A 25,165-nucleotide genomic window follows, 5' to 3' on the forward strand; every position below is an offset into this window, starting at 1 on the left:
GCTAATGTTGCTAGCTTAGAGTAAGTACTATGATGGACACCTTCTTCACTTCTTATGGAAAGCACTTGGAGGAAAGTGGGTGGAGGGAAAAACCCAGACAAATCTAAAACTACAACGAGTCTCGGTTTTGTAGCAACCAGAGCAGGCACAAAGTGCTGGCTCCCCTGTACCAGCAGGCTCCAGGGACCAAGGAGCACATTACAGTGCTGGTCTGCTTCAACGCAACTTGGGAGGACGTCCCCCCCATTTATCTACCCCAAGTGTTTCCCCGGCGGCCACTACACACTGAAGTATAACAGTCAAACTGTAGCTACATTGACAGGGACCTGTTCAAGAAGTGGTTTCAACACTTCATTCAGCATGCAGTCTAGGAGCGTCCTCTCCAATGGGTACAAGAGCCACATGGAACCGGAGGTGCTCAAGGCGACACTAAAGGAGGGGTTATACTTCCACCACACTGCACCCATGTCCTGCAGCCGCTGGACTTGGCATACTTTGGCCCTTTAAAGGCTAAGTTCTTCAAGGTATCTGGAGTCCTCAGCCATTTCGATTACTTCCTACATGGTAAACAAATCAGAATTTGCCAGAGTATTCCACTACCCTACCAGGACTGCAAGGACATGCGCTCTGTAGTGGAAGGGTTTAAGAAGTGTGGCCTCTTCCCTTTTGTCCCTTCAGCCATAGAAGGGACCCGTTTGATGTAGTCTTGGTCCCAACAGGGTCCACCGCCTCTCCTGGAACCAGTAGCACTGTGCCGTCCACCAGCACCTCCTCTCGAGTGACCACAGGGGGACCCTCAGCCCCTGCTCCAGTCCCAGACCCTGCTCCAGTCCCAGCTCCTGCTCCTGCTCCAGTCCCAGCTCCTGCTCCTGCTCCAGTCCCAGCTCCTGCTCCAGTCCCAGCTCCTGCTCCAGTCCCAGCTCCTGCTCCAGTCCCTGTCCCAGCTCCTGCTCCAGTCCCAGCCCCTGCTCCTGCTCCAGTCCCAGCTCCAGTCCCAACCCTAGAAGAGCACGCCGTAATAGAGGTGGGGCTGATAGGGATGGACATGGAGTACATTCTTACCTTCCTGAAGTATCGGCCAGACCAATACAGAAGACTCCCTGTGACCGCCACATGCCTCACTGAGGAGGAATACAAGCACCAGTGAAGAGGGGTGAGTAGGAGAGGGCAGAGGAGAAAGAGTGCTTTGGGCAGCCCTCAGAACACAGAGGGCACAGGAGAGGGCTGCCATGGATGAGAGCGTCAACGCCATTGCCTCTGCTGGACCCCCCACTGGAACCACTCCTGACAGCTGCATCACCACCACCAGTGCCTCCCAGTGTGCAACACCTTCAGGAGCCGTCGGAGTCCCCAGCTGAAGGCGGCGGCCACGTGCCTGCTCCCTCAGCCACACCATTGTCAGCCCCTCAACCCCAGCATTACAAACACCAGCTCCTCCATGCCATCGTCGGCGGTTTGATCCACCACCAGTCTGTCACCACCGAAGCGGCCTCCTCTGGACCAACTACCTCCTCAATCTCCCCTGGTCAAACCACCACAGCAGCCTTGTCTGGTGCCCCTGGCCCCTGCAATTCAAATACAGCCACCTCCACAGGTAAATACACATTAAATGATGAACAAAAAATATACTGTTTGTTGTGTTGTATAAAACTGGTGTTGAAAAAATAAAAATGTCTCTTTACATATCTACGGTCCATAACACCAGCCCACAAGGTATGTCCACCTCCTCAAAAATGTCTGTAGCTTCCTCCAAATAAAAACGTGATTCATATTTATATTTTCCAACTGGGCTATGCATTTGCGTGAGGTTTGTTTCTCGCCTGTGCAGCCTCGTTTCACTGCCAAAAATAAAATTTAAACCATATTGTTTCAGTGAAATAACAATAATGTCAAATACAGGTAGCCAAGTCAAATAATTAACATCCAATCACATTAACCGTTACTCTCTCGCGGGAATTCCACTAACGGTCAGTAATGTAGTTAAACGTAGCTGCTGCTCATTTCGTTTGCTCAAAAATTGATAAATAGTTGCAAAAAAAGTAAGGCCCGCGTCCATAGACACATACCAGCTCTACTGGTAGTACTACTACTACCAGCAATACCACACTTGCATCTGTCGAAGACAAGTTGTTCTGCTTCCACGAGCACATCCAATGTTAGCATCAGTAATTATACATTTGTTGTTAGCCCAGCTAGCATGGACACTGACAGTTGTGAATCTGATGCAGCCGAAGAGCTACTGCCCCCTTACCCGGGAAAGCACTGAACAACAGACGGGGACGTTGGACCATCGAAGAGGTGCAAATATGATGAGAACTACATTGATTTGGGGTTCACTTATATTGGGAGTAGCCACAGTGTGTTAAATGTGCAAAAGCACTATCTCACAACTCGATGAAACCTTGCGCAGACATTTAAAAACAAAACATGGCAATTTGAAAAATAAGCCATGGGAGATTTTGAGCGAGAATTAAGACGACTTTCGAGTAGTAAGACATGTATAAAAGCAACAGCTACCATTAATACGAAGGGGCTAGAAGCGTCTTATATGGTGAGCTTCTCTGTCCTGCCAATGCATGGAAAATCCCCCCAGCTCTACATTATTTGTGTCGTCGTTCAGTCACGACTCGTGAGACATAAGATATTACATCCATTTTTTCATCCATTTTATTTTCCATTGATTGCAAGTTGGCCAATAGTATGGATGGTAGTGGAATTTTACTCACTCGCCTACGAATACTCAGAAGGCAACCCGACCTCCGCCCCCTTTTCTTCTGTCTATTCTTCTTGCAAATGACAGGGATTTGGGCCCGTTCCCGAGAATGCAGTATATCCTTCACGTCGGACTCGTTAACCTGTCTTGGGCAGGGGGCGGTATTTTCACCTCCGGATGAAAAGCGTGCCCAAATTAAACTGCCGGCTACTCAGGCCCCTAAGCTAGGATATGCATATAATTAGTAGATTTGGATAGAAAAGTTTACAAAACTGTTAAAATAATATCTGTGAGTATAACAGAACTGATATGGCAGGCGAAAAGAGGTTTTAACTTTATCGAACAAAACACACATTTATTGTGTAACATGAAGTCCTGTGAGTGCCATCTGATGAAGATCAAAGGTTAGTGATTAATTTAATAGCTATTTCTGACTTTTGTGAGCCCTCTCCTTGGCTCGAAAATGGCTGTATGGTTTTCTGTGACTAGGTGCTGACCTAACAATCCTTTGGTGTGCTTTCGCCGTAAAGCCTATTTGAAATCGGAAACTGTGGCTGGATTTAGAAGAAGTTTATCTTTAAAATGGTGTATGTAATACTTGTATGTTTGAGGTATTTTAATTATGGGATTTCTGTTGTTTTTAATTTGGCGCCCTGCAATTTCACTGGCTGTTGTCGAGGTGGGACGCCACACTTGTACCAGAGAGGTTAACCTTTCTGGCGGGGCCTCCCGGGTGGCACAGTGGTTAAGGGCGCTGTACTGCAGCGCCAGCTGTGCCATCAGTCCCTGGGTTCGCGCCCAGGCTCTGTCGTAACCGGCCGCGACCGGGAGGTCCGTGGGGCGACGCACAATTGGCCTAGCGTCGTCCGGGTTAGGGAGGGATTGGTCGGTAGGGATCTCCTTGTCTCATCGCGCACCAGCGACTCCTGTGGCGGGCCGGGTGCAGTGCGCGCTAGCCAAGGTTGCCAGGTGCACGGTGTAGCCTCCGACACATTGGTGCGGCTGGCTTCCGGGTTGGATGCGCGCTGTGTTAACCTCTTGGATCTCTGGGGGCGCTATTTCATTTTTGGATAAAAAACGTTCCCGTTTTAAGCGCGATATTTTGTCACGAAAAGATGCTCGACTATGCATATTCTTGACCGTTTTGGAAAGAAAACACTCTGAAGTTTCAGAATCTGCAAAGATTTTGTCTGTAAGTACCCCAGAACTCATTCTACAGGCGAAACCAAGATGATGCATCACCCAGGAATTAGCAGAATTTCTGAAGCTCTGTTTTCCATTGTCTCCTTATATGGCTGTGATTGCGCAAGGAATGAGCCTACACTTTCTGTCGTTCGCCCAAGGTCTTAGCAGCATTGTGACGTATTTGTAGGCATATCATTGGAAGATTGACCATAAGAGACTACATTTTCCAAGTGTCCGCCTGGTGTCCTGCGTCGAATTCGGTGCGCAATTGCCAGCTGCTTCCACTTTACCATTTGATTCAGGGGAGAAAGCATGTGTCCAAGAACGATGTATCAATGAAGAGATATGTGAAAAACACCTTGATGATTGATTCTAAACAGCGTTTGCCATGTTTTCAGTCGATATTATGGAGTTAATTTGGAAAAAAGTTCGCGTTTTGAGGACTGAATTTTCGGGTTTTTTTTGGTAGCCAAATGTGATGTATAAAACGGAGCTATTTCTAATACACAAAGAATCTTTTTTGAAAAACTGAGCATCTGCTATCCAACTGAGAGTATCCTCATTGAAAACATCAGAAGTTCTTCAAAGGTAAATGATTTTATTTGAAGGCTTTTATGTTTTTGTTGAAATGTTGCGTGCTGGATGCTAACGCTAATGCTAACGCTAAATCCTTTGTTTGCTAGCTACTGTTACACAAATTATTGTTTTCCTATGGTTGAGAAGCATATTTTGAAAATCTGAGATGACAGTTTTGTTTACAAAAGGCTAAGCTTGCGAGATGGCATATTTATTTCATTTCATTTGCGATTTTCATGAATAGTTAACGTTGCGTTATGGTAATGAGCTTGAGTCTGTATTCCTGATACCGGATCCGGTATGGGGAGTTCCAAGAGGTTAAGAAGCAGTACGGCTGGTTGGGTTGTGTATCGGAGGACGCATGACATTCAGCCTTCGTCTCTCCCGAGCCCGTACGGGAGTTGTAGCAATGAGACAAGATAGTAGCTACTACAACAATTGGATACCATGAAATTGGGGAGAAAAAGGGGTAAAATTCAAAAAAAAAAAAAAAAAAAAAAATACACTTTCTGCCGCAGGTGTTCTGCTAGCAACCCAACTCGACAACAACCGGTGAAATTGCAGAGCGCAAAATTCAAATTACAGAAATATTTAACAAATATTTAACAATATAGCAAACACATTCATGAAAATACATCAAACTAAAGCGTAACTTCTTGTTAATCCAGCCGCTGTGTCAGATTTCAAAAAGGCTTTCCAGCGAAAGCATACCATGCGATTATCTGAGCTTCAAAAGTACTGGGGACAATATAAATGAGGGGAGACAATACATCTACATGCCTGAAGCACTGCCCTTATATACAACAGATATTATGGTCGTGAAAATGACTGGAGGCAGGATTCGGTTAGACGTAACAACAGTTACTGTTATTTATTTTTTTAAACAGTATACTTCGGTAGTCAGAGCTCACAGTCCTAATATACCATAGGCCTAAATGCACTGACGCAGTTAGATCAGAATCTGTAACAAAAAAAGTGTTTCCAGCTGAGGCACTCCACTAAAATCTTCATGAAGTGCTCTGAGAAGACAAAACCCCTGAACAGCTGCAGCAACACACAAAAAGGCACAAAGGACAGGGGCTTAGAGAAACCTCGCTGACACTACAGCAGCGCCAGAGAGGACACAGAGAAAAGATAGTCAAGAGAGCAGCATCATTTATGCAAAAAAAAATGTCAACAGTCATGATGTTGTGAGTAATCTCCCATGGCGCTCCACAATCACACAACTTCCTACTTCATTAGCGTTACCGATGGTAGCTGACTTGCAGATAAAAACCCACTCACAGCTTAAGGCATTAGTCACCTGGCACAAAAACAACACGTCCTATAGAGGGGCCTGGAGACAGGCCCAAAGAGCAAAGTTAGCCCACACACACACACACACACACACACACACTGAGCTGCATGAACACTGCGTACTTAGTCCATGTCTTTGACTCACTTTAAGACATAATTATGAATGTTAGTTAACAGGAATGTTCCAGTTCAAATACAGAAACTGAATAATGCAAATTATGTAACAGGTAGTAATTGCAATGATCAAAATATAACACATTATTTTTAGTTTAAAACTAAAATGTCCATCTCTGTCCTTGAGAGAAAGAGAGCAAACCTGACAGAAAAAGGAGAGAATACATTTTTCTTTTCATGTTAGTCTAACTTCACATTAGGGTTGGGGCGGTATCCACATTTTCATACCCTTTCTGTACCATAACGGGGTATACGGTATTCCCCAATGTGCACACAAGGGGCACCATTTAAAAAAAATATATAAATAATAACAATCTTTGGGGACGCACAAAACAATTGAGGCAACATGGATCTTGATCCAGGAGGGGATTGAATGAGTCTGCTAAAACCAAGAAGCTTGATCTTGACAGTTAGCAAACCAAATGCATAGCTGGAGCCCTGAGCTGGATATACACGACCAGTCAAAAGTTTTAGAACAACTACTCATTCAAGGGTTTTTCTTTATTTGTACTACATTGTGGAATAATAGTGAAGTCATCAAAACAATGAAACAACACATATGAAAGCATGCAGTTAACAAAAAAAATCAAAATATATTTTATATTTTTCAAATAGCCACCCTTTGCCTTGACAGCTTTGCACACTTTTGGCATTCTCTCAACTAGCTTCATGAGGTAGTCACCTGGAATGCATTTCATTTATCAGGTGCCTCCTTAAAATTAATTTGTGGAATTTCTTTCCTTAATGCGTTTGAGCCAATCAGTTGTGATGTGACAAGGTAGACAGAAGATAGCTCTATTTGGTAAAAGACCAAGTCTATGGCAAGAACAGCTCAAATAAGCAAAGAGAAAAGCAGTCCATCATCACTAAGACAGGAAGGTCAGTCAATCCGGAACATTTCAAGAACTTTGAAAGTTTCTTCAAGTGCAGTCGCAAAAACCATCAAGCACTATGATGAAACTGGCTCTCATGAGGTCCGCCACAGGAATAGAAGACCCAGAGTTACCTCTGCTGCAGAGGATAAGTTCATTAGAGCTACCAGCCTCAGAAATTGCAGCTCAAATAAATGCTTCACAGAGTTCAAGTAAGAGACACATCTCAAAATCAATGACTATGTGACTATGTGAATCAGGCCTTCATGGTCAAATTGCTGCAAAGAAACCACTACTAATGGACATCAATAAGAAGAAGAGACTTGCTTGGGCCAAGAAACACTAGCAATGAACATTAGACCGGTGGAAATGTGTCCTTTGGTCTGATGAGTCCATTTGGAGATTTTTGGTTCCAACCTCTATATCTTTGTGAGACACGGTGTGGGTAAACAGATGATCTCCTCATGTGTATTTCCCACCGTAAAGCATGTAGGAGGTGTTATGGTGTGGGAGTGCTTGGCTGGTGACACTGTCTGTGATTTCTTTAGAATTCAAGGCACACTTCACTAGCATGGCAACCACAGCATTCTGCAGCGATACGCCATCCCATCTGGTTTGGGCTTAGTGGGACAATCATTTGTTTTTCAACAGGACAATGACGCAACACACCTCCAGGCTGTGTTAGGGCTATTTTACCAAGAAGGAGAGTGATGGGGTGCTGCATCAGATGACCTGGCCACCACAATCCTCCGACCTCAACCAAATTGAGATGGTTTGGGATGAGTTGGACAACAGAGTGAAGGAAAAGCAGCCAACAAGTGCTCAGCATCTGTGGGAACTCAAGACTGTTGGAAAATAATTCCAGGGGAAGCTGGTTGAGAGAATGCCAAGAGTGTGCAAAGCTGTCATCAAGGCAAAGGGTAGCTACTTTGAAGAATCTCAACTATAAAATATATTTTGATTTGTTTAACAATTGTTTTTGTTACAACATGATTCCAGGTGTTATTTCATAGTTGATGTCTAAACTATTATTCTACAATGTAGAAAATAGTAAAAATAAAGAAAATCTCTTGAATGAGTAGGTGTTCTAAAACTTTTGACCAGAAGTGTAATTTATTTAACTTAGATTTCTTAGTTATATTTAACTTATACGCAGTGGCGCCACTGCGAGGTGGGAGTGTCCCAACACCAAAATAACATTTTAAACGGTATTGAAAATCATACCGTCGGTATTTTGAAATATACCGTTTATACCGTATACCGGGTATCGCCAAAACCTACTTCACATACTACTTAAGAGATGAGAGAGGATTATAATGGGTTTCTGAAATTGTACAGTGAAGTCCTTTAGTGAGTTGAGCTAAAAAGCAAGTGTTTGAAGTTACACATTCACACATAACAAAAAAAGCAGAAACTGCTAAGATGAGGCACTTCAGACGAAAGTGAGGAATGTTGATTGATCGTGTATAGATGCAGAAAAAAAGTTGGACATACATTGCACAGTACCTGTCGTGCAGTCCGAGGGACATCGTCTCCCCTCTGTGTACAGGGTGCTCCATGCCCTCGCCAAAACCACACCCCTGAAACAGGTCAACAATACATTAATGATACTGTCCGGACTCTTCAAAGGAGGGTAAGTGCACCTATTAAGCCCACCAAAATCTTAGGCATTTCTAACATATACTGCCCTAAGTCCTGTAAGAAAAGATGAAAGATGAATCTCTCATGTGAAGTTTTATGACTTGACTTACACCATTTGTTTATGTACAATAAATATATTTGATAAAATATGTATAAAGTCCGGACTGGGCTTAACGGGTACTGAATGTACCCTTTAAGCTCACCTTTAAAAATATATATATATTAATTCATTTCCAAATGTTGCAAACTTAACCTGACATTTATGTAAACTTAAATTCTAATAAATCGCCCCTAAAGTTATTTTTCATGACAACCAGTACACACCTGATTCTACTAATCATAGACTTCAATCAAGACTTGAATAGATGAACAAGGTGTGTTACTGCTTGGTTTGAACAAAAACCTGCACCCGCACCGCCCTCTGTAGATCAGACGCCATGGACAAAGACCATAACACAAACAACTTTTACTTAATTATCTCAAAGCTGGCTCACATTTGCTGCAGTCGTATTCTTGTTAATTAGTTCAACATGTCTTCCTAAAGCCTGTCTGAAGACAGTTTCATATCACCCTCTCTACTGTTGTATAGAAACACCTGTATGAATGAGGGACAACAATATGACAATGTCCCGGACTGCTTGAGTAGTCGTCCAATAGTCATCTGCTTGTCCCTCATTTGTTTCTATTTTTGCCAACTACTTGTATGTCTCCAATCTCCTTCAACTCTGGTCTTCTCTAGAATTGCAAAGGGTCGGAAACTTACCAGGAAATTTCAGGAAATTCTTCATTGGAAGTTAAATAACTCAAAACTCATCAAAAAAGTTATACGCTAACAGTGAACCTTTTTTGTGGGACACACATAAGGCAATTCTAGGTCTTGTGGCATATTTTGGTTAAACTATCCCCATTCAATGGAATTGCAATCCTCTGTATGCACAGTGCATTCTTCCATCACATGTACAGCTGATTCTCAAGATCTTGCACACTAATGAGATGCTATTGAGCCCAAACTACTACACTGTGAGCCAAGGACTACATGCTTTCTGGTAAATTCATATACATACACACACATATACATATATATATATATATATATATATGTGTATATATGTATATACATACACACACATATACATATATATATATATATATATATATATGTATACATATATATACATATATACATATATATATGTATATATATATATATATATATATATATACATATATACATATATATATGTATATATATATATACATATATATATATATATATATACACATATATATATGTATATATGTATATATATGTATATATATATATATATATATATATATATATACACATACATATACATACATACACACACACACACACACACATACATACATACATACATATATATATATACATATATATTTTATATGACATGTTTTTTGGTAACTAGTAAATAGTAGCCTACAGCAAAGTATGTTTAAATAATTTCTAACTTAATTTCTGCTAGTTAGTTTTTGCTACCATGTGGGTTTAGCTTGCTTGAGCTTGCTAACTGAGGAGTGTTAATTCTCCTGTTTCCATACATGTTTCATTTGAAAACATTTATCTTACAAAGGAGTTGTTTAAACTAACTGCTTAACTATTTATCTGTACATGGAATTGTATTAGGGTTTTTTAAAATATTTTTTCCCTAATGTTTACAGGAAAATGCCACATGCATGATCTGAGTGGAGACATTTCACTGCAGATAATGTAGAAGGAAAAGCTGTGTACATTTGCAAATACTGTGCCAAATCATTTGTGAAGAATGCAACAAAGATGCAGAATCATCTGGCCAAGTGCATAAAGTTCCCTCAGCACTCACAACAAGCAACCTCTGACAAAAGTCCCTGTACTTCTATTCGAGGTGAAAATTATAAATCAGACACCTTACCGATAGCAACAACTCATGGTCCTCCTGGAATCAGAAGGTTTTTTTTAACTCAATTGAGGAACGCAGTCAGAGAAATGCTGATGAATGTCTTGCTCGAGCTGTGTATGCAACTGGTTCACCTCTGACGCTCACAGGCAATGTGTATTGGAAGTAGGGTTGCACATTTTGGGGAATATTCAGAGGTGGAAACTTTCCATGGGAATTAATGGAATATATGGGAATTAATGGAAATATATGCAAACGTAATATTAATACAATTTAAATGTAGATGTTATTTGCATTGGATACATTTACCATATGGAGACCGAAACATAAACATTTTACCGTATCATAAGGAGACATAATTGCAAATGATTAAATCATTCCAATACAAATAAAAATACATTTAGTTACAAATTGATCTTTAATTAAATGAGTTGACTCGTCACATGGTATGATTTCACTGAAGAACAAAAGAGACTGTTGAATGATCCACAATGATCCATCGCATCTCCCAAAAACATTTTCAACATACATCTGTCAAATGATAGTCTAGAAACTAAAGCTTTGGTTGTCTTCCTCTCTGGCTTCCATGTCTTCTCCCTGGACCTCCTCCATGTCCACCTCTTGAACATCAGACTGTGGCCTCATCTTCATTGTCACTTTCCAACCTTGTTGAGGATGGCTCGTTGTCAGGCTCAAAAGCTTCAAAATTTGCCCGGGTGGCCACCAATTGTGCAACTCTTGTATTGGTCAGCCTGTTGTATGCTTTGGTGTGTGTGTTCCCAAACAACGACCAGTTGCGCTCTGAAGCGGCTGATGTTGGTGGGATTTGGCGGATGATGGAAGCCACAAGGGAAAGAGCCTCAGATCCACAATGTCCCTTCCACCAGGTGGCTGATGGGATATGTTGGCACGACTGCCATATTGCATCTCCACCCCAAAGCCCTTGCTTGGAAGTGCACTTCGCCAGACTGCCAAGAACCTTGCCCTCGTCCAGGCCATATTGGGGTCCAACATGTACTCTGCTGTGTATATGGGCATCAGGCAGAAGTCTTGACGCTTTTTGATGCATTTCGGAACTGCAGTTTCCTCTGCTTGGAGCAACAGTGAAGTGGGCAGGGCAGTACAGATCTCTTACATCTGCAAGCAGAGTCTGAACATCAGACAGGATGGCATTGTCTCCCTCAAATCAGTGCAATGCCTACTCCTATAGGTTTCAGGAGTTTCAGACTACTTAACACTCTCTCCCAAAATACATAATCCAGGAGTATCCTCTTGATGGGGCTGTCCATATCAGCAGACTGTGATATGGACATTTATTGGAGAGACTCCTTCCCCTCCAGGAGACTGCCAAACATGATGGGAACACCACCCCAACGGGTGTTGCTGGGCAGCTTCAATGTGGTGCTCTTATTCTTCTCACTTTGCTTGGTGAGGTAGATTTTTGCTATAACTTGATGACCCTTCACATACCTAACCACTTCCTTGGCTCGCTTGTAGAGTGTATCCATTGTTTCAGTGCCATTATGTTTTTGAGGAGCAGATTCAATGCATGAGCAGCACAGCCAATGGGTGTGATGTGAGGATAGGACTTCTCCACTTCATACCAAGCAGCTTTCATGTTCACAGCAGTCACCAGCAGTCACAGCAGCCACCAGTGCAAATACCTTCTGTGGTCCAAGGTCATTGATGACTGCCTTCAGCTCATCTGCAATATAGAGGCCGGTGTGTCTGTTGTCCCTTGTGTATGTGCTCTTGTTGAATACTGGTTGAGGGGTGGAGATGTAGTTAATTATTCCTTGCCCATGAACATTCAACCACCCATCAGAGATGATTGCAATACAGCCTACTTTGATTTGCTTGACCTTCACTTGAATTCTGCATTCAGAAAATGTGTAGATGTCTGGTTGGAGGGGTGTATGCTGGGCGAGTTTGTTGTAGCAAAATGGATGCGGAGGATGTGAAAAAAACTTGAAGTGGGTGAATGTTTACTGGTTGCTCAGGAGGGACAGGGGAAGTCAGATCTGTGGAAGACATTTGACTTATTTGTGGAAACTACTGATCCAGAAAAAGGAGGGTATGGCCTCCTGGGTGGCGCAGTGGTTAAGGGCGCTGTACTGCAGCGCCAGCTGCACCACCAGAGACTCTGGGTTCGCGCCAAGGCTCTGTCGTAACCGGCTGCGACCGGGAGGTCCGTGGGGCGACGCACAATTGGCCTAGCGTCATCCGGGTTAGGCCGGTAGGGAAATCCTTGTCTCATCGCTCACCAGCGACTCCTGTGGCGGGCCGGGCGCAGTGCGCGCGGTGTTTCCTCCGACACATTGGTGCGGCTGGCTTCCGGGTTGGATGCGCGATGTGATAAGAAGCAGTGCGGCTTGGTTGGGTTGTGTATTGGAGGACGCATGACTTTCAACCTTTGTCTCTCCCGAGCCCGTACGGGAGTTGTAGCGATGAGACAAGATAGTAGCTACTAAACAATTGGATTCCACGAAATTGGGGAGAAAAAGGGGTAAAATAAAAAAAATAAAAAAAAGGAGGGTATACTGTAGGAGCAAGCATTTCCTGAGTATTATGTGTGCCCAACAGTTGCTGTTAATAAAACATTTCTGACCATTTTGAACAGTGTAAACACAAGTGTACCAGGTAGTCTGTTCTAACAAAAACAGCAGACTAAAAACATTTGCATGCATTATTTATTGCTTAGGATAATTATTTGAAGCTCCTTTTGTTATTTAATTATAAAACTAAAATGCTCGATTGCATTTCAAAGCATGAATGTCTCGTATGCTGTGTGATGGCATGAATTAACAACTTATTAACACAGTAGCCTATATATTAAAATATAGGCCTAAATAAATTATGGAATTAAGACTAAACAGGACATGCTCTTAGGCCTACAGCTCAATGGTAGTTATATACCAAGGATACAAAGCCTACTAATAATAACGACATCACTTATTATTATAATGATGATCATGATAAGGAGATCAAGAGAAAGGGAGGCTATAGGAGCGAGAGCTGCGTACATATTATGTATAACAAACAGGTGCTGTTACATTAAATGTTTCTGTCTGTTTGGAACACTAAATACATAAGTAATAGCAGTCTGTTCTCATAAAAACAATTATAAAGCCTTTATTTATATTTATTTTATTTAACTAGGCAAGTCAGTTAAGAACAAATTCTTATATTCAATGACGGCCTACTAAAAGGCCTCCTGAGGGGACGGGGGCTGGGAGTAAAAATAAATATAAGACAACACACACATCACCACAAAAGAGACACCACAACACTACATAAAGAGAGTCCTAAGACAACAACATAGCATGGCAGCAACAACATGACAACAACATGGCAGCAGCACAAAACATGGTACAAACATTATTGGGCACAGACAACAGCACAAAGGGCAAGAAGGTAGAGACAACAATACATCACACAAAGAAGCCACAACTGTCAGTAAGAGTGTCCATGATTGAGTCTATGAATGAAGAGATTGAGATCAAACTGTCCAGTTTGAGTGTTTGTTGCAGCTTGTTCCAGTCGCTAGCTGCAGCGAACTGAAAACAGGAGCGACCCAGGGATGTGTGCGCTTTGGGGACATTTAACAGAATGTGACTGGCAGAACAGGTGTCGTATGTGGAGGATGAGGTGTGCAGTAGATATCTCAGATGGGGGGGAGGTTACAAATGAGTATAGAGTGCAGTGATGTGTCCTATAAGGAGCATTGGGGGCAAATCTGATTGCTGAATGGTAATCTAAAACAGAAATATATTATTTACATAAGTACTCAAACCCTTTGCTATGAGATTGGAAGTTGAGCTCAGGTGCATCCTGTTTCCATTGATCATCCTTGAGATTTTTCTACAAATTTATATGAGTGGTAAATTGGTAAATTCAAATGATTGGACATGACTTAGAAAGGCACACACCGGTCTATATAAGGTCACACAGTTGACAGTGCATGTCAGAGCAAAAACCAAGCCATGAGGTCGAAGGAACTGTCAGTAGAGCTCAGAGACAGCATTGTGTCGAGGCACATATCTGGGGAAGGGTACCAAAACATTTATGCAGCATTGAAGGTCCCCAAGACAAGTCAGGATATAGGCTAAGATGAACGGAGCAAAGTAGAGAGATCCTTGATGAAAACCTGCTCCAGAGCACTCAGACTGGGGCGAAGGTTTGCCTTCCAACAGGACAACGACCCTAAGCACACAGCCAAAACAATGCAGAAGTGGCTTCGGGACAGGTCTCTGAATGTCCTTGAATGGCACAGCCAGAGCCCGGACTTGAACCCGATCTGACATCTCTTGAGAGACCTGAAAATAGCTGTGCAGCAACGCTCCCCATCTAACCTGACAAAGCTTGAGAGGATCTGCAGAGAAGAATTGGAGAAATTCCCCAAATACAGGTGTGCCAAGCTTGTAGCGTCATACCCAAGAAGAGTCAAAGCGGTAATCGCTGCCAAAAGGTGCTTCAACAAAGTTCTGAGTAAAGGGTCTGAATACTAAAGTAAATGTAATATTTCAGTTCACATGTTTTATAAATTTGCAAAAATTTCTAAAAACCTGTTTTTCCTTTGTCATTATGGGGTATTGTGTTGATGTGGATAAAACAATTTAATCAATTTTAGAATAAGGCCGTAATGTAACAAAATGTGGAAAAAGTCAAGGGGTCTGAATACTTTCCGAAGGCACTGTATATGGCACATTTAATAGTTATGCTATTGATTATAGAGCTAATTAAGTTGGGGTTTCCTCGCTCTCAATTAGGCTAAGGCAAGGGCTGTTTCCTCATCTCTGCTGACTCCCACGCATTGTTCTCAATCCCAATATGCTGGTTAATTTTCCTATTATGCACATACCAACATGGGGAAAGATGCCAATTCTACGGCGCATGGAAGATTTTGTTTCAGAACCCCGGATAACGACAGTATCCAACACAGGAGAAAGATCATTTGTTATAAAATATTAGATTTGTCATTATTTTTACATGATATAACCATATGCAATTTCACTTAGTGATGGACTGTGCCACCCCAACGGCCTCCCCAATTTAGTCCACTGAGACAAACTCGAATCAGACAGGTGACTTATACACCATGGAAATGTTTTGCGACCGCTCGACTAAACAAATCTCGGTCGGCAAACAGCCTATCAACCAAACAATTGACTAGTATACTAAATGGGGTCAGCCCTAACCTAAACCTGAAGAAAAAACATTTATGCTTATGTTCATTGAATATTAGGGATATAAACACACAATCCCCATATGTTTCAACGCATACCAGGCTTGATAGGAGCATACTTGGCTTACGTAGAACAATAATGATGTGGTAGGAAAAGACTGAACTCAATTTAAACATTACAGAATTAATTCCAAGTGGTTTAAATCAAGAACAAAATCCATATCCAGCTACACATAATACCCCATAACGACAAAGTGAAAACATGTTTTTAGAAACGTTTTCAAATGTATTGAAAATGAAACAGCCATATCTCATTTACACTAAGTATTCACACCCGAGTCAATACATGTTAGAATCACCTTTGGCAGCAATTTCACTTTAGGTTAGCATTGTGGAGTAACTACAATGTTGTTGATCAATTCTTATTTTTCTCCTATCACAGCCATTAAACAAACTGTTTTTAAATCACCATTGGCCTCGGGGTGAAATCCCTGAGTGGTTTCCTTAATCTCCGGCAACTGAGTTAGGAAGAAAGCCTGTATCTTTGTAGTGACTGGGTGTATTGATACACCATCCAAAGTGTAATTAATAACTTAATAATGCTCAAAGGGATATTCAATGTCTGCTTCTTTTTTAGCACCCATCTACCAATAGCTGCCTTTCTTTGCGAGACATTGGAAAACCTCCCTGGTCTTTGTGATTGAATTTCACTGCTCGACTGAGGGGCCTTATAGATAATTGTATGTGTGGGGTGAGTAGTCATTAAAAACCAATGTTTACTCCTGAACGTATGCTTGCCATAACAAAGGGGTTGAATACTTACAGGCTGACTACACTGTTCACGTCGCATGCGCGAGCGTTGCAAAATCAATTTAGAAATCTATATTATTAAATTAATGCTCACGCGCGCCAACGAGCATCTGCGTTGCCAAGGGCTAAAATAGAAGTCTGTTCTATTTGTGACGCAGATCACACTGCAAGTCCTGCCTCTCCCATATCCTCATTGGTTTATACAAGCATATCCCCACTGGTTATACCCACGTGGGTGACTGAAAGATGAACGAGGTCGGTGGCAGTAATGCACCTAATTTTTTTGCCAATCGCAATATAAAGTCAAGAGAAGAAAAAGCCTGGAAGGATGAGAGATGACTAGAAATTATTCGGTTGACCGTTTTGTGTGTAGATTAATTGGAGGAGTAGAGGACATTGTGCATTTCCGGTAAAATAACTCAATGTTTATATCCCATGACAAATTAGCTAGCAACAGCAAACTAGCTAAATAGGGCAAATTAGCTAGTAAGTGCAAGCTAGCTAGCTAAATTGCCATAAATGTTTAATACTTTGACCTGTCCCCAAATTAATATAATTGGTTCAGAGTTTGTTTTGATATTTTAACCTGTGTGTCGTGATCGCATTTGGTGTGGGGGGATAAAATAAATGTACGAAGGCGCGCAGCCGGTTTGGGTTCCGTGTTACTGACTCAAGATATTTCAGCTTTTCATTTTAAATTAATTTGTTAACATTTCTAAAAACATAATTCCACTTTGACATTATGGGGTAGTGTGGGTATGCCAGTGACACAAAATACATTTTAAATTCATGCTGTAACAACAAAATTGTCAAGGTGGTGAATACTTTCTTTAGGCACTGTAACTGTCACTAACGTAATAATTAAAAAAACAATTGGCGTAGAATAAAAACTGGTCTAAACTGGTTGAAACATTAAAGGAAAACCTCACCCAAAACCGATATTTTGGTATATGTTTCATTAGTCCATTGTTGATATAGTCTAGAGGTTGACCGATTAATTAGTGCCGTTTCAAGTTTTCATAATCGGTAATCGGCATATTTGGACACCGATTATGGCTGATAACATTGCAATCCACGAGGAGACTGCGTGGCAGGCTGACTAACTGTTACGCGAGTGCAGCAAGGAGTCAAGGTAAGTTGCTAGCTAGCATTAAACGTATCTTATAAAAAACAATCAATCTTAACATAATCACTAGTTAACTACACATGGTTGATGATATTACTAGTTTATCTAGCTTGTCCTGCGTTGCATATAATCGATGTGGTGCCTGTTAATTTATCATTGAATCACAGCCTACTTCGCCAAACCGGTGATGACTTAACAAGCGCATTCGCAAAAAAAAACTGTCGTTGCACCAATGTGTACCTAACCATAAACATCAATGCCTTTCTTAAAATCAATACACAAGTATATATTTTTAACCCTGCATATTTAGTTAATATTGCCTGCTAATATGAATTTATTGTATTGTGTGTCACTTCTTGAGAAGTTGTGTCACTTCTCTTGCGTTCTGTGCAAGCAAAGTCAGGGTATATGCAGCAGTTTGGGCCAGCTGGCTCGTTGCAACCATTTCTTCCTAACAAAGACCGTAATTAATTTGACAGAATTGTACATAATTATGACATAACATTGAAGGTTGTGCAATGTTACAGCAATATTTAGACTTAGGGTTGCCACCCGTTCGATAAAATACGGAACGGTTCCGTACTTCACTGAAAGAATAAACATTTTATTTTTGAAATGATAGTTTCCGAATTTGACCATTATGACCTAAGGCTCGTATTTCTGTGTGTTTATTATTTTATAATTAAGTCTATGATCGGATATTTGATAGAGCAGTCTGACTGAGTCGTGGTAGGCAGCAGCAGGCTCATAAGCATTCATTCAAACAGCACTTTCCTGCATTTGCTAGCAGCACTTTGCTGTGCTTCAAGCATTGCGCTGTTTATGACTTCAGGCCTATCAACTCCCAAGATTAGGCTGGCAAAACTATAGTGCCTATAAAGAACATCCAATAGTCAAAGGTATATGAAAAACAAATGGTAGAGAGAGAAATAGTCCTATAAATTCCTATAACTACAACCTAAAACTACTTACCTGGGAATATTGAAGACTCATGTTAAAAAGGAACCACCAGCTTTCATATGTTCTCATGTTCTGAGCAAGGAACGTAAATGTTAGCTTTTTTACATGCCACATATTGCACTTTTACTTTCTTCTCCAACACTTTGTTTTTGTATTATTTAAACCAAATGTAACATGTTTCATTATTTGAGACTAAATAGATGTTATTGATTTATTATATTAAGTTAAAATAAGTGTTCATTCAGTATTGTTGTAATCGTCATTATTACAAATATACACTGCTCAAAAAAATAAAGGGAACACTAAAATAACATCCTAGATCTGAATGAATTAAATATTCTTATTAAATACTTTCTTTACATAGTTGAATGTGCTGACAACAAAAATCACACAAAAATTATCAATGGAAATCAAATGTTCAACCCATGGAGGTCTGGATTTGGAGTCACACTAAAATTAAAGTGGAAAACCACACTACAGGCTGATCCAACTTTGATGTAATGTCCTTAAAACAAGTCAAAATGAGGCTCAGTAGTGTGTGTGGCCTCCACGTGCCTGTATGACCTCCCTACAATGCCTGGGCATGCTCCTGATGAGGTGGCGGATGGTCTCCTGAGGGGTCTCCTCCCAGACCTGGACTAAAGCATCCGCCAACTCCTGGATAGTCTGTGGTGCAACGTGGCGTTGGTGGATGGAGCGAGACATGATGTCCCAGATGTGCTCAATTGGATTCAGGTCTGGGGAACGGGCGGGCCAGTCGATCGCGTCAATGCCTTCCTCTTGCAGGAACTGCTGACACATGAGGTCTAGCATTGTCTTGCATTAGGAGGAACCCAGGGCCAACCGCACCAGCATATGGTCTCACAAGGGGTCTGAGGATCTCATCTCGGTACTTAATGGCAGTCAGGCTACCTCTGGCGAGCACATGGAGGGCTGTGCGGCCCCCCAAAGAAATGCCACCCCACACCATGACTGACCCACCACCAAACCGGTCATGCTGGAGGATGTTGCAGGCAGCAGAACGTTCTCCATGGCGTCTCCTGACTCCAGACAGTGTGAAGCTGCTTTCATCTGTGAAGACCACAGGGCGCCAGTGGCGAATTTGCCAATCTTGGTGTTCTCTGGCAAATGCCAAACGTCCTGCACGGTGTTTGGCTGTAAGCACAACCCCCACCTGTGGACGTCGGGCCCTCATACCACCCTCATGGAGTCTGCTCAAATGGTCAGAAACAGACACATGCACATTTGTGGCCTGCTGGAGGTCATTTTGCAGGGCTCTGGCAGTGCTCCTCCTTGCACAAAGGCGGAGGTAGCGGTCCTGCTGCTGGGTTGTTGCCCTCCTACGGCCTCCTCCACGTCTCCTGATGTACTAACCTGTCTCCTGGGAGCGCCTCCATGCTCTGGACACTACGCTGACAGACACAGCAAACCTTCTTGCCACAGCTCGCATTGATGTGCCATCCTGGATGAGCTGCACTACCTGAGTCACTTGTGTGGGTGGTAGACTCCGTCTCATGCTACCACTAGAGTGAAAGCACCGCCAGCATTCAAAAGTGACCAAAACATCAGCCAGGAAGCATAGGAACTGAGAAGTGGTCTGTGGTCACCACCTGCAGAACCACTCCTTTATTGGGGGTGTCTTGCTAATTGCCTATAATTTCCACCTGTTGTCTATTCCATTTGCACAACAGCATGTGAAATGTATTGTCAATCAGTGTTGCATCCTAAGTGGACAGTTCGATTTCACAGAAGTGTGATTGACTTGGAGTTACATTGTGTTGTTTAAGTGTTCCCTTTATTTTTTTGAGCAGTATAAATATATATTTTAAATCGGTATCAGCTTTTTTTGGGCCTCCAATAATTGGTATCGGCGTTGAAAAATCATAATATAGTCCCAAAATGTTTTGCATGTCAGCAATCAAGTTTCCCAGACATGTAACAAATACACAAATCCGGCCCGTATGATATATTTTGTTTATTATTATTCCAAAGATGGAAGTGGGCTTAATGGGTACGCTTACCCGATATTAAGACAATACATCATCATACATAGTATAGACTACATAACCCGCTTTGCCTATTTGAATAGCCTAAATAAAGTTTGTGAAGTGTTTGGAACATGAATGACAGGTTCAGTCCTATCCCACTTCTCCAAGCAAAAGCAGAAGCTCAGGACAGCGAGATTGCAAACTGGAAATGGCCAATCTACACTCTACTTTAACAGTTGTCACAGTGTTACTCCCCTTGCCAACACTGAGTAACTCCAATCCAAACCCTGTTAAGTTTCAAAGTCATAAAAGCAACAGGCTAGCTACTCCGCTCCTGCAGTGCATTTGTTTCAAAACATAAAAATTGTCTATTGAAAATCTACATTTAAGACTTTCATTTTATTTCACCTTTATCTATCCTAGTTAATTTCATTAGAAAATATCTTCAATAAGAAAGATATGGTCAATCGTCAATACAACACTTGAGGATGAAATGCTTGACAATGAATAAACATCTCTCCACCAACTTTCCACCAGGCCAGGTTAACAGAGCTCAGCTCTGCCTCGCTTTCTCTTTTTCCAAGTATTAGCGGCGTGAGCATATGGCCTTTCTATTAATATTTCAGACTCATATTTTGGGGTGTTGTCTGCCATCTGTCCTCCCTGCACCCCACTGTTCAGCATGGTCATGATTACAGTGGATATCAGATTGGGTGATAATTGCAGCACAGCCTGTGTGAGTAGAGTTCACAACCCACAGAACCACAGGACTACACACAGACAGTGGGACATATGAAGAGAGGAGCAAGAAAGTGAAGTGCTAGTAACTAGCACTAATAATGCAGCTGCTAGTCTGCTAACTACAGTGGGGAGAACAAGTATTTGATACACTGCTGATTTTGCAGGTTTTCCTACTTACAAAGCATGTAGAGGTCTGTCATTTTTATCATAGGTACACTTCAACTGTGAGAGACGGAATCTAAAATCCAGAAAAATCACATTGTATGATTTTTAAGTCATTCATTTGCATTTTATTGCATGACATAAGTATTTGATACATCTGAAAAGCAGAACTTAATATTTGGTACAGAAACCTTTGTTTGCAATTACAGAGATCATACGTTTCCTGTAGTTCTTGACCAGGTTTGCACACACTGCAGTAGGTTGGTAGGTGATCAAATACTTATGTCATGTTGTTCTCCCCACTGTATATACCTAAGGTGACAACACCTGTGGCAAATTGTATAGGACCAGGACGATACCAGTATTGCAATAGTTTTTCCATGGCAAAAATGAAAATACCAAGCAGACCAAACTCGATGATCCTTTAACTCTTACTTCTACCCCCTCCTTTTTCGAACATTCTGTTAAAAATCGCACAACTTTTCAGCATCCTGCTACTCATGCCAGGAATATAGTATATGCATATGATTAGTATGTGTGGATAGAAAACACTCTGAAGTTTCTAAAACTGGTTAAATCACGGCTGTGACTATAACAGATCGTGTGTTTCATTGAAAAACGCAAGAAAAACTGCTCTCTGAAAGCTCAAAAATAATTTCCATAAGTCACTTCCATGAGTTGTTAAAAGAGGACACAATTTAATATCGACCTGCATGCCATTCATACAAATTCCACACGATGTCGCCATTGTCGTCATTTTCAATTGAATTAATTGTTGGAAAATCCATCTATCTGGCATCCGTTTCTTCCAGTCTTCACCCGGATGTTGTTAATGTGGACATGGGCAGCCATTGATTTGCAAACGAGGAGCTATTGAATATACATCGCCCTGTAATCATTTTGATAGATTATAAACGTTTACTAATACCTAAAGTTGGATTACAAAAGGATTTCGAAGTGTTTTGTGAAAGTTTATCGTCGACTTTTTTAATTTTAAAAAATTACGCAGCGTTTAAAAACGATGTTTTTTTCTGAATGACACAGCTTCCATACAAAGCTATTTTGGGTATATATGGACCGATTTAAACGAAAAAAAGACCCAATAGTGATGTTTATGGGGCATATAGGAGTGCCAAGAAAGAAGCTCGTCAAAGGTAATGAATGTTTTATATTTTATTTCTGCGTTTTGTGCTGCGTCGGATAAGCAGAGTCTTTGTTTACGTCGCATTCAGGCATTTTCAGGTGGTGCATGCTATCAGATAATACCTTCTCATGCTTTCGCCGAAAAGCATTTTAAAAATCTGACTTGTTGGCTAGGTTCACAACGAGTGTAGCTTTAATTCAATACCCTGCTTGTGAATTTTGATCAAGGTTTGAGTTGTAACGAGTACATTTAGCATTTAGCGTAGCGCATTTGCATTTCCAGGTGTCTACTTGAGACATCTGCGTCTCAAGTATAGTCAAGAAGTTAAAAACCTGCTGTATGTAAAATACTGTGTGCTATATCTTGGAAAACAAATACATGACTCTGGAGGACAACAATGTTTGTTTCCAACATGAGGACTGTTTTCCTAAAGAAGTTAAATCTGCTTTGTGTATCGTTTCCTTCCTATGATACTAACGAGTATCCCGATACTGGTATCGTCCCGGACCTAATTGTACAACAGCTGATGAAACTAACACTGTAAAAGTGTGAAGAATGTGATCAGTCACATCTCCTGATAGTTGTTGGTTGAAAATATATTTAAAAATCAACAGGTTTGCATGTGTGGGAGTGTCAGCTTTCGATGGTGACATCACCATGCTTTGTTAACCTCTCTGCGCACGGAACCCGGTAGCAGGCTGAAATTCCACAACATATGGTGACCGCTACATAAATAGTCATATTAAACATTCATGAAAATACAGGTGTCTCACATGGATCGAAAGCTTAGAATCTTGCTAATCCAACTGCGTTGTCAGATTTAAAAAAGGATTTACTGCAAAATAATACGATGCGATTATCTGAGCATAGAGCCCCATAAAAAAAAAATATTTGAACCAGCACAGGCGTAACAAAATCAAACTGCATTAAAATAAACTGTTTACCTTTGACGATCTTTGTCTGTTTGCAATCCCAATGCTCATTGTTACACAATGAATGGTCTTTTGTTTGACAAAATCTGTTTTTATAGCCTAACACGAAACATTTTGTGAACCGCTTGTGTCGTGAATTCCGTCTCATTCAATTTTCAAAGACACATTCGAGGGTAAATACCCACACAAAACGTGACTTTTCCAGTCATGTTTGGTTTCATTGCAATCAACTGATTTGTTTGTAACACAACCAACCATTTCGCGGGACGTATTGACTGAAAGAAACCGATTTGAAGACAACAAGTAATGACATCACTGTGCACCAATGATATGACCACTTTCGTTGATTGACTATTTTAACCCAATGACCACTGATCGTCTTGAAATCTAGCTGGGTAGATAGCCAATGAGCTGAGGTAAACGGCAATATGCAATGGTTATGTGTTGGAAGACCAACCCATGTAGTAAACTCCTGCGTAGAGTCATTCGCTATTGAAGTTTTATACCGGAAGGAGCTACGCATATTACGCACAGCATTGTTTGGTAAATGCGCAGATTCAGCTGTTTATATATCAATCAGTATGGCAACTAAGTCAGGGAAAGCTAAATCTAAGTCTAGATATACAGATGTACACACAATTTTAGAAGAAATTGATCAGAAAAGTGAGACAGAGTTTGTTGTAGGACGATTAATTTAGCGATTCCCAAGTGGAGGAATATTTTTTGAATAGAGAGGACATGTTTTGGACTGGTAAGTTCTTCTCATGCTAATGCCCTTGTTTGAAATTAATAATATAAAATATTATTAGTGATTTTTTTTTATTTTAGAAGCAATATATAAAAATGTAATGTAATGAAATGTGAGATGCGTGTGTCTGCCGCCCCATTCCAACCCACATGAAATAGCCTATTTGAGGCTGTTGAGGGGAGGGCAGGCCCACAACAATGGCCAAAGTGAAATGGAGACAATAGATACAGCTGGTCTGTCATAATATAAGAGACAGTAGATCTAGCAGGTATATAATATATTCAACCTTATGTTCCCTGTACTCATATATATATATACACACATATATATATATATATATACATATATACACACACACACACACTGGGGCAAAAAAGTATTTAGTCAGCCACCAATTGTGCAAGTTCTCCCACTTAAAAAGATGAGAGGCCTGTAATTTTCATCATAGGTACACTTCAACTATGACAGACAAAATGAGAAGACAAAAATCCAGAAAATCACATTTGTAGGATTTTTGTGTGTGTGTGTATATATATATATATATATATATATATATATAATCTGTTTATTATACCTGTTGATACTAACTTTACAGCAGAAAGAGACTGCTATGGCACCTGGGATCAGCAGCACAATATTGTGTAGAGCTTTGGCAAAGTGGGTGGGGTTATATCCTTCCTGTTTGGCCCTGTCCAGGGGTCTCATCGGATTGAGCCACAGTGTCTCCTGACCCCTCCTGTCTCAGCCTCCAGTATTTATGCTGCAGTAGTTTGTGTCGGGTGCTAGGGTCAGTTTGTTATATCTGGAGTACTTCTGTCTTATCCGGTGTGCTGTGTGAATCTAATTCTCTCTCTCTCGGAGGAGGACCTGAGCCCTAGGACCATGCGTCAGGACTACCTTGCATGATGACTCCTTGCTGTCCCCAGTCCACCTGGCCTTGCTGCTGTTCCAGTTAACTGTTCTGCCTGAGGCTATGGAACCCTGACCTGTTCACCG

General features: G+C 41.3%; 1 protein-coding gene across 5 annotated transcripts in view; it reads right to left on the minus strand.

The window, feature by feature from the left end:
• LOC139418586 (kelch-like protein 13) overlaps window positions 1–25,165 on the minus strand; it is a 100,341-nt gene that overhangs the window by 59,547 nt on the left and 15,629 nt on the right. For 2 of the 5 annotated variants that reach the window (XM_071168168.1, XM_071168169.1), the window contains exon 2: window positions 8,311–8,396. The exons of 1 other annotated variant lie outside the window; for it this stretch is intronic. In XM_071168168.1, the coding sequence (XP_071024269.1) occupies window positions 8,311–8,375 (65 nt within the window). In that variant the 5' untranslated portion in view covers window positions 8,376–8,396. Of the gene's footprint in view, window positions 1–8,310; window positions 8,525–25,165 lie in introns of those variants that run through there. 2 more of the 5 variants (XM_071168170.1, XM_071168173.1) reach the window with 2 other exon arrangements.

This window comes from Oncorhynchus clarkii, chromosome 10 (assembly GCF_045791955.1).
Source record: "Oncorhynchus clarkii lewisi isolate Uvic-CL-2024 chromosome 10, UVic_Ocla_1.0, whole genome shotgun sequence".
In the NCBI taxonomy this organism is placed as follows: Eukaryota; Metazoa; Chordata; class Actinopteri; order Salmoniformes; family Salmonidae; genus Oncorhynchus; species Oncorhynchus clarkii.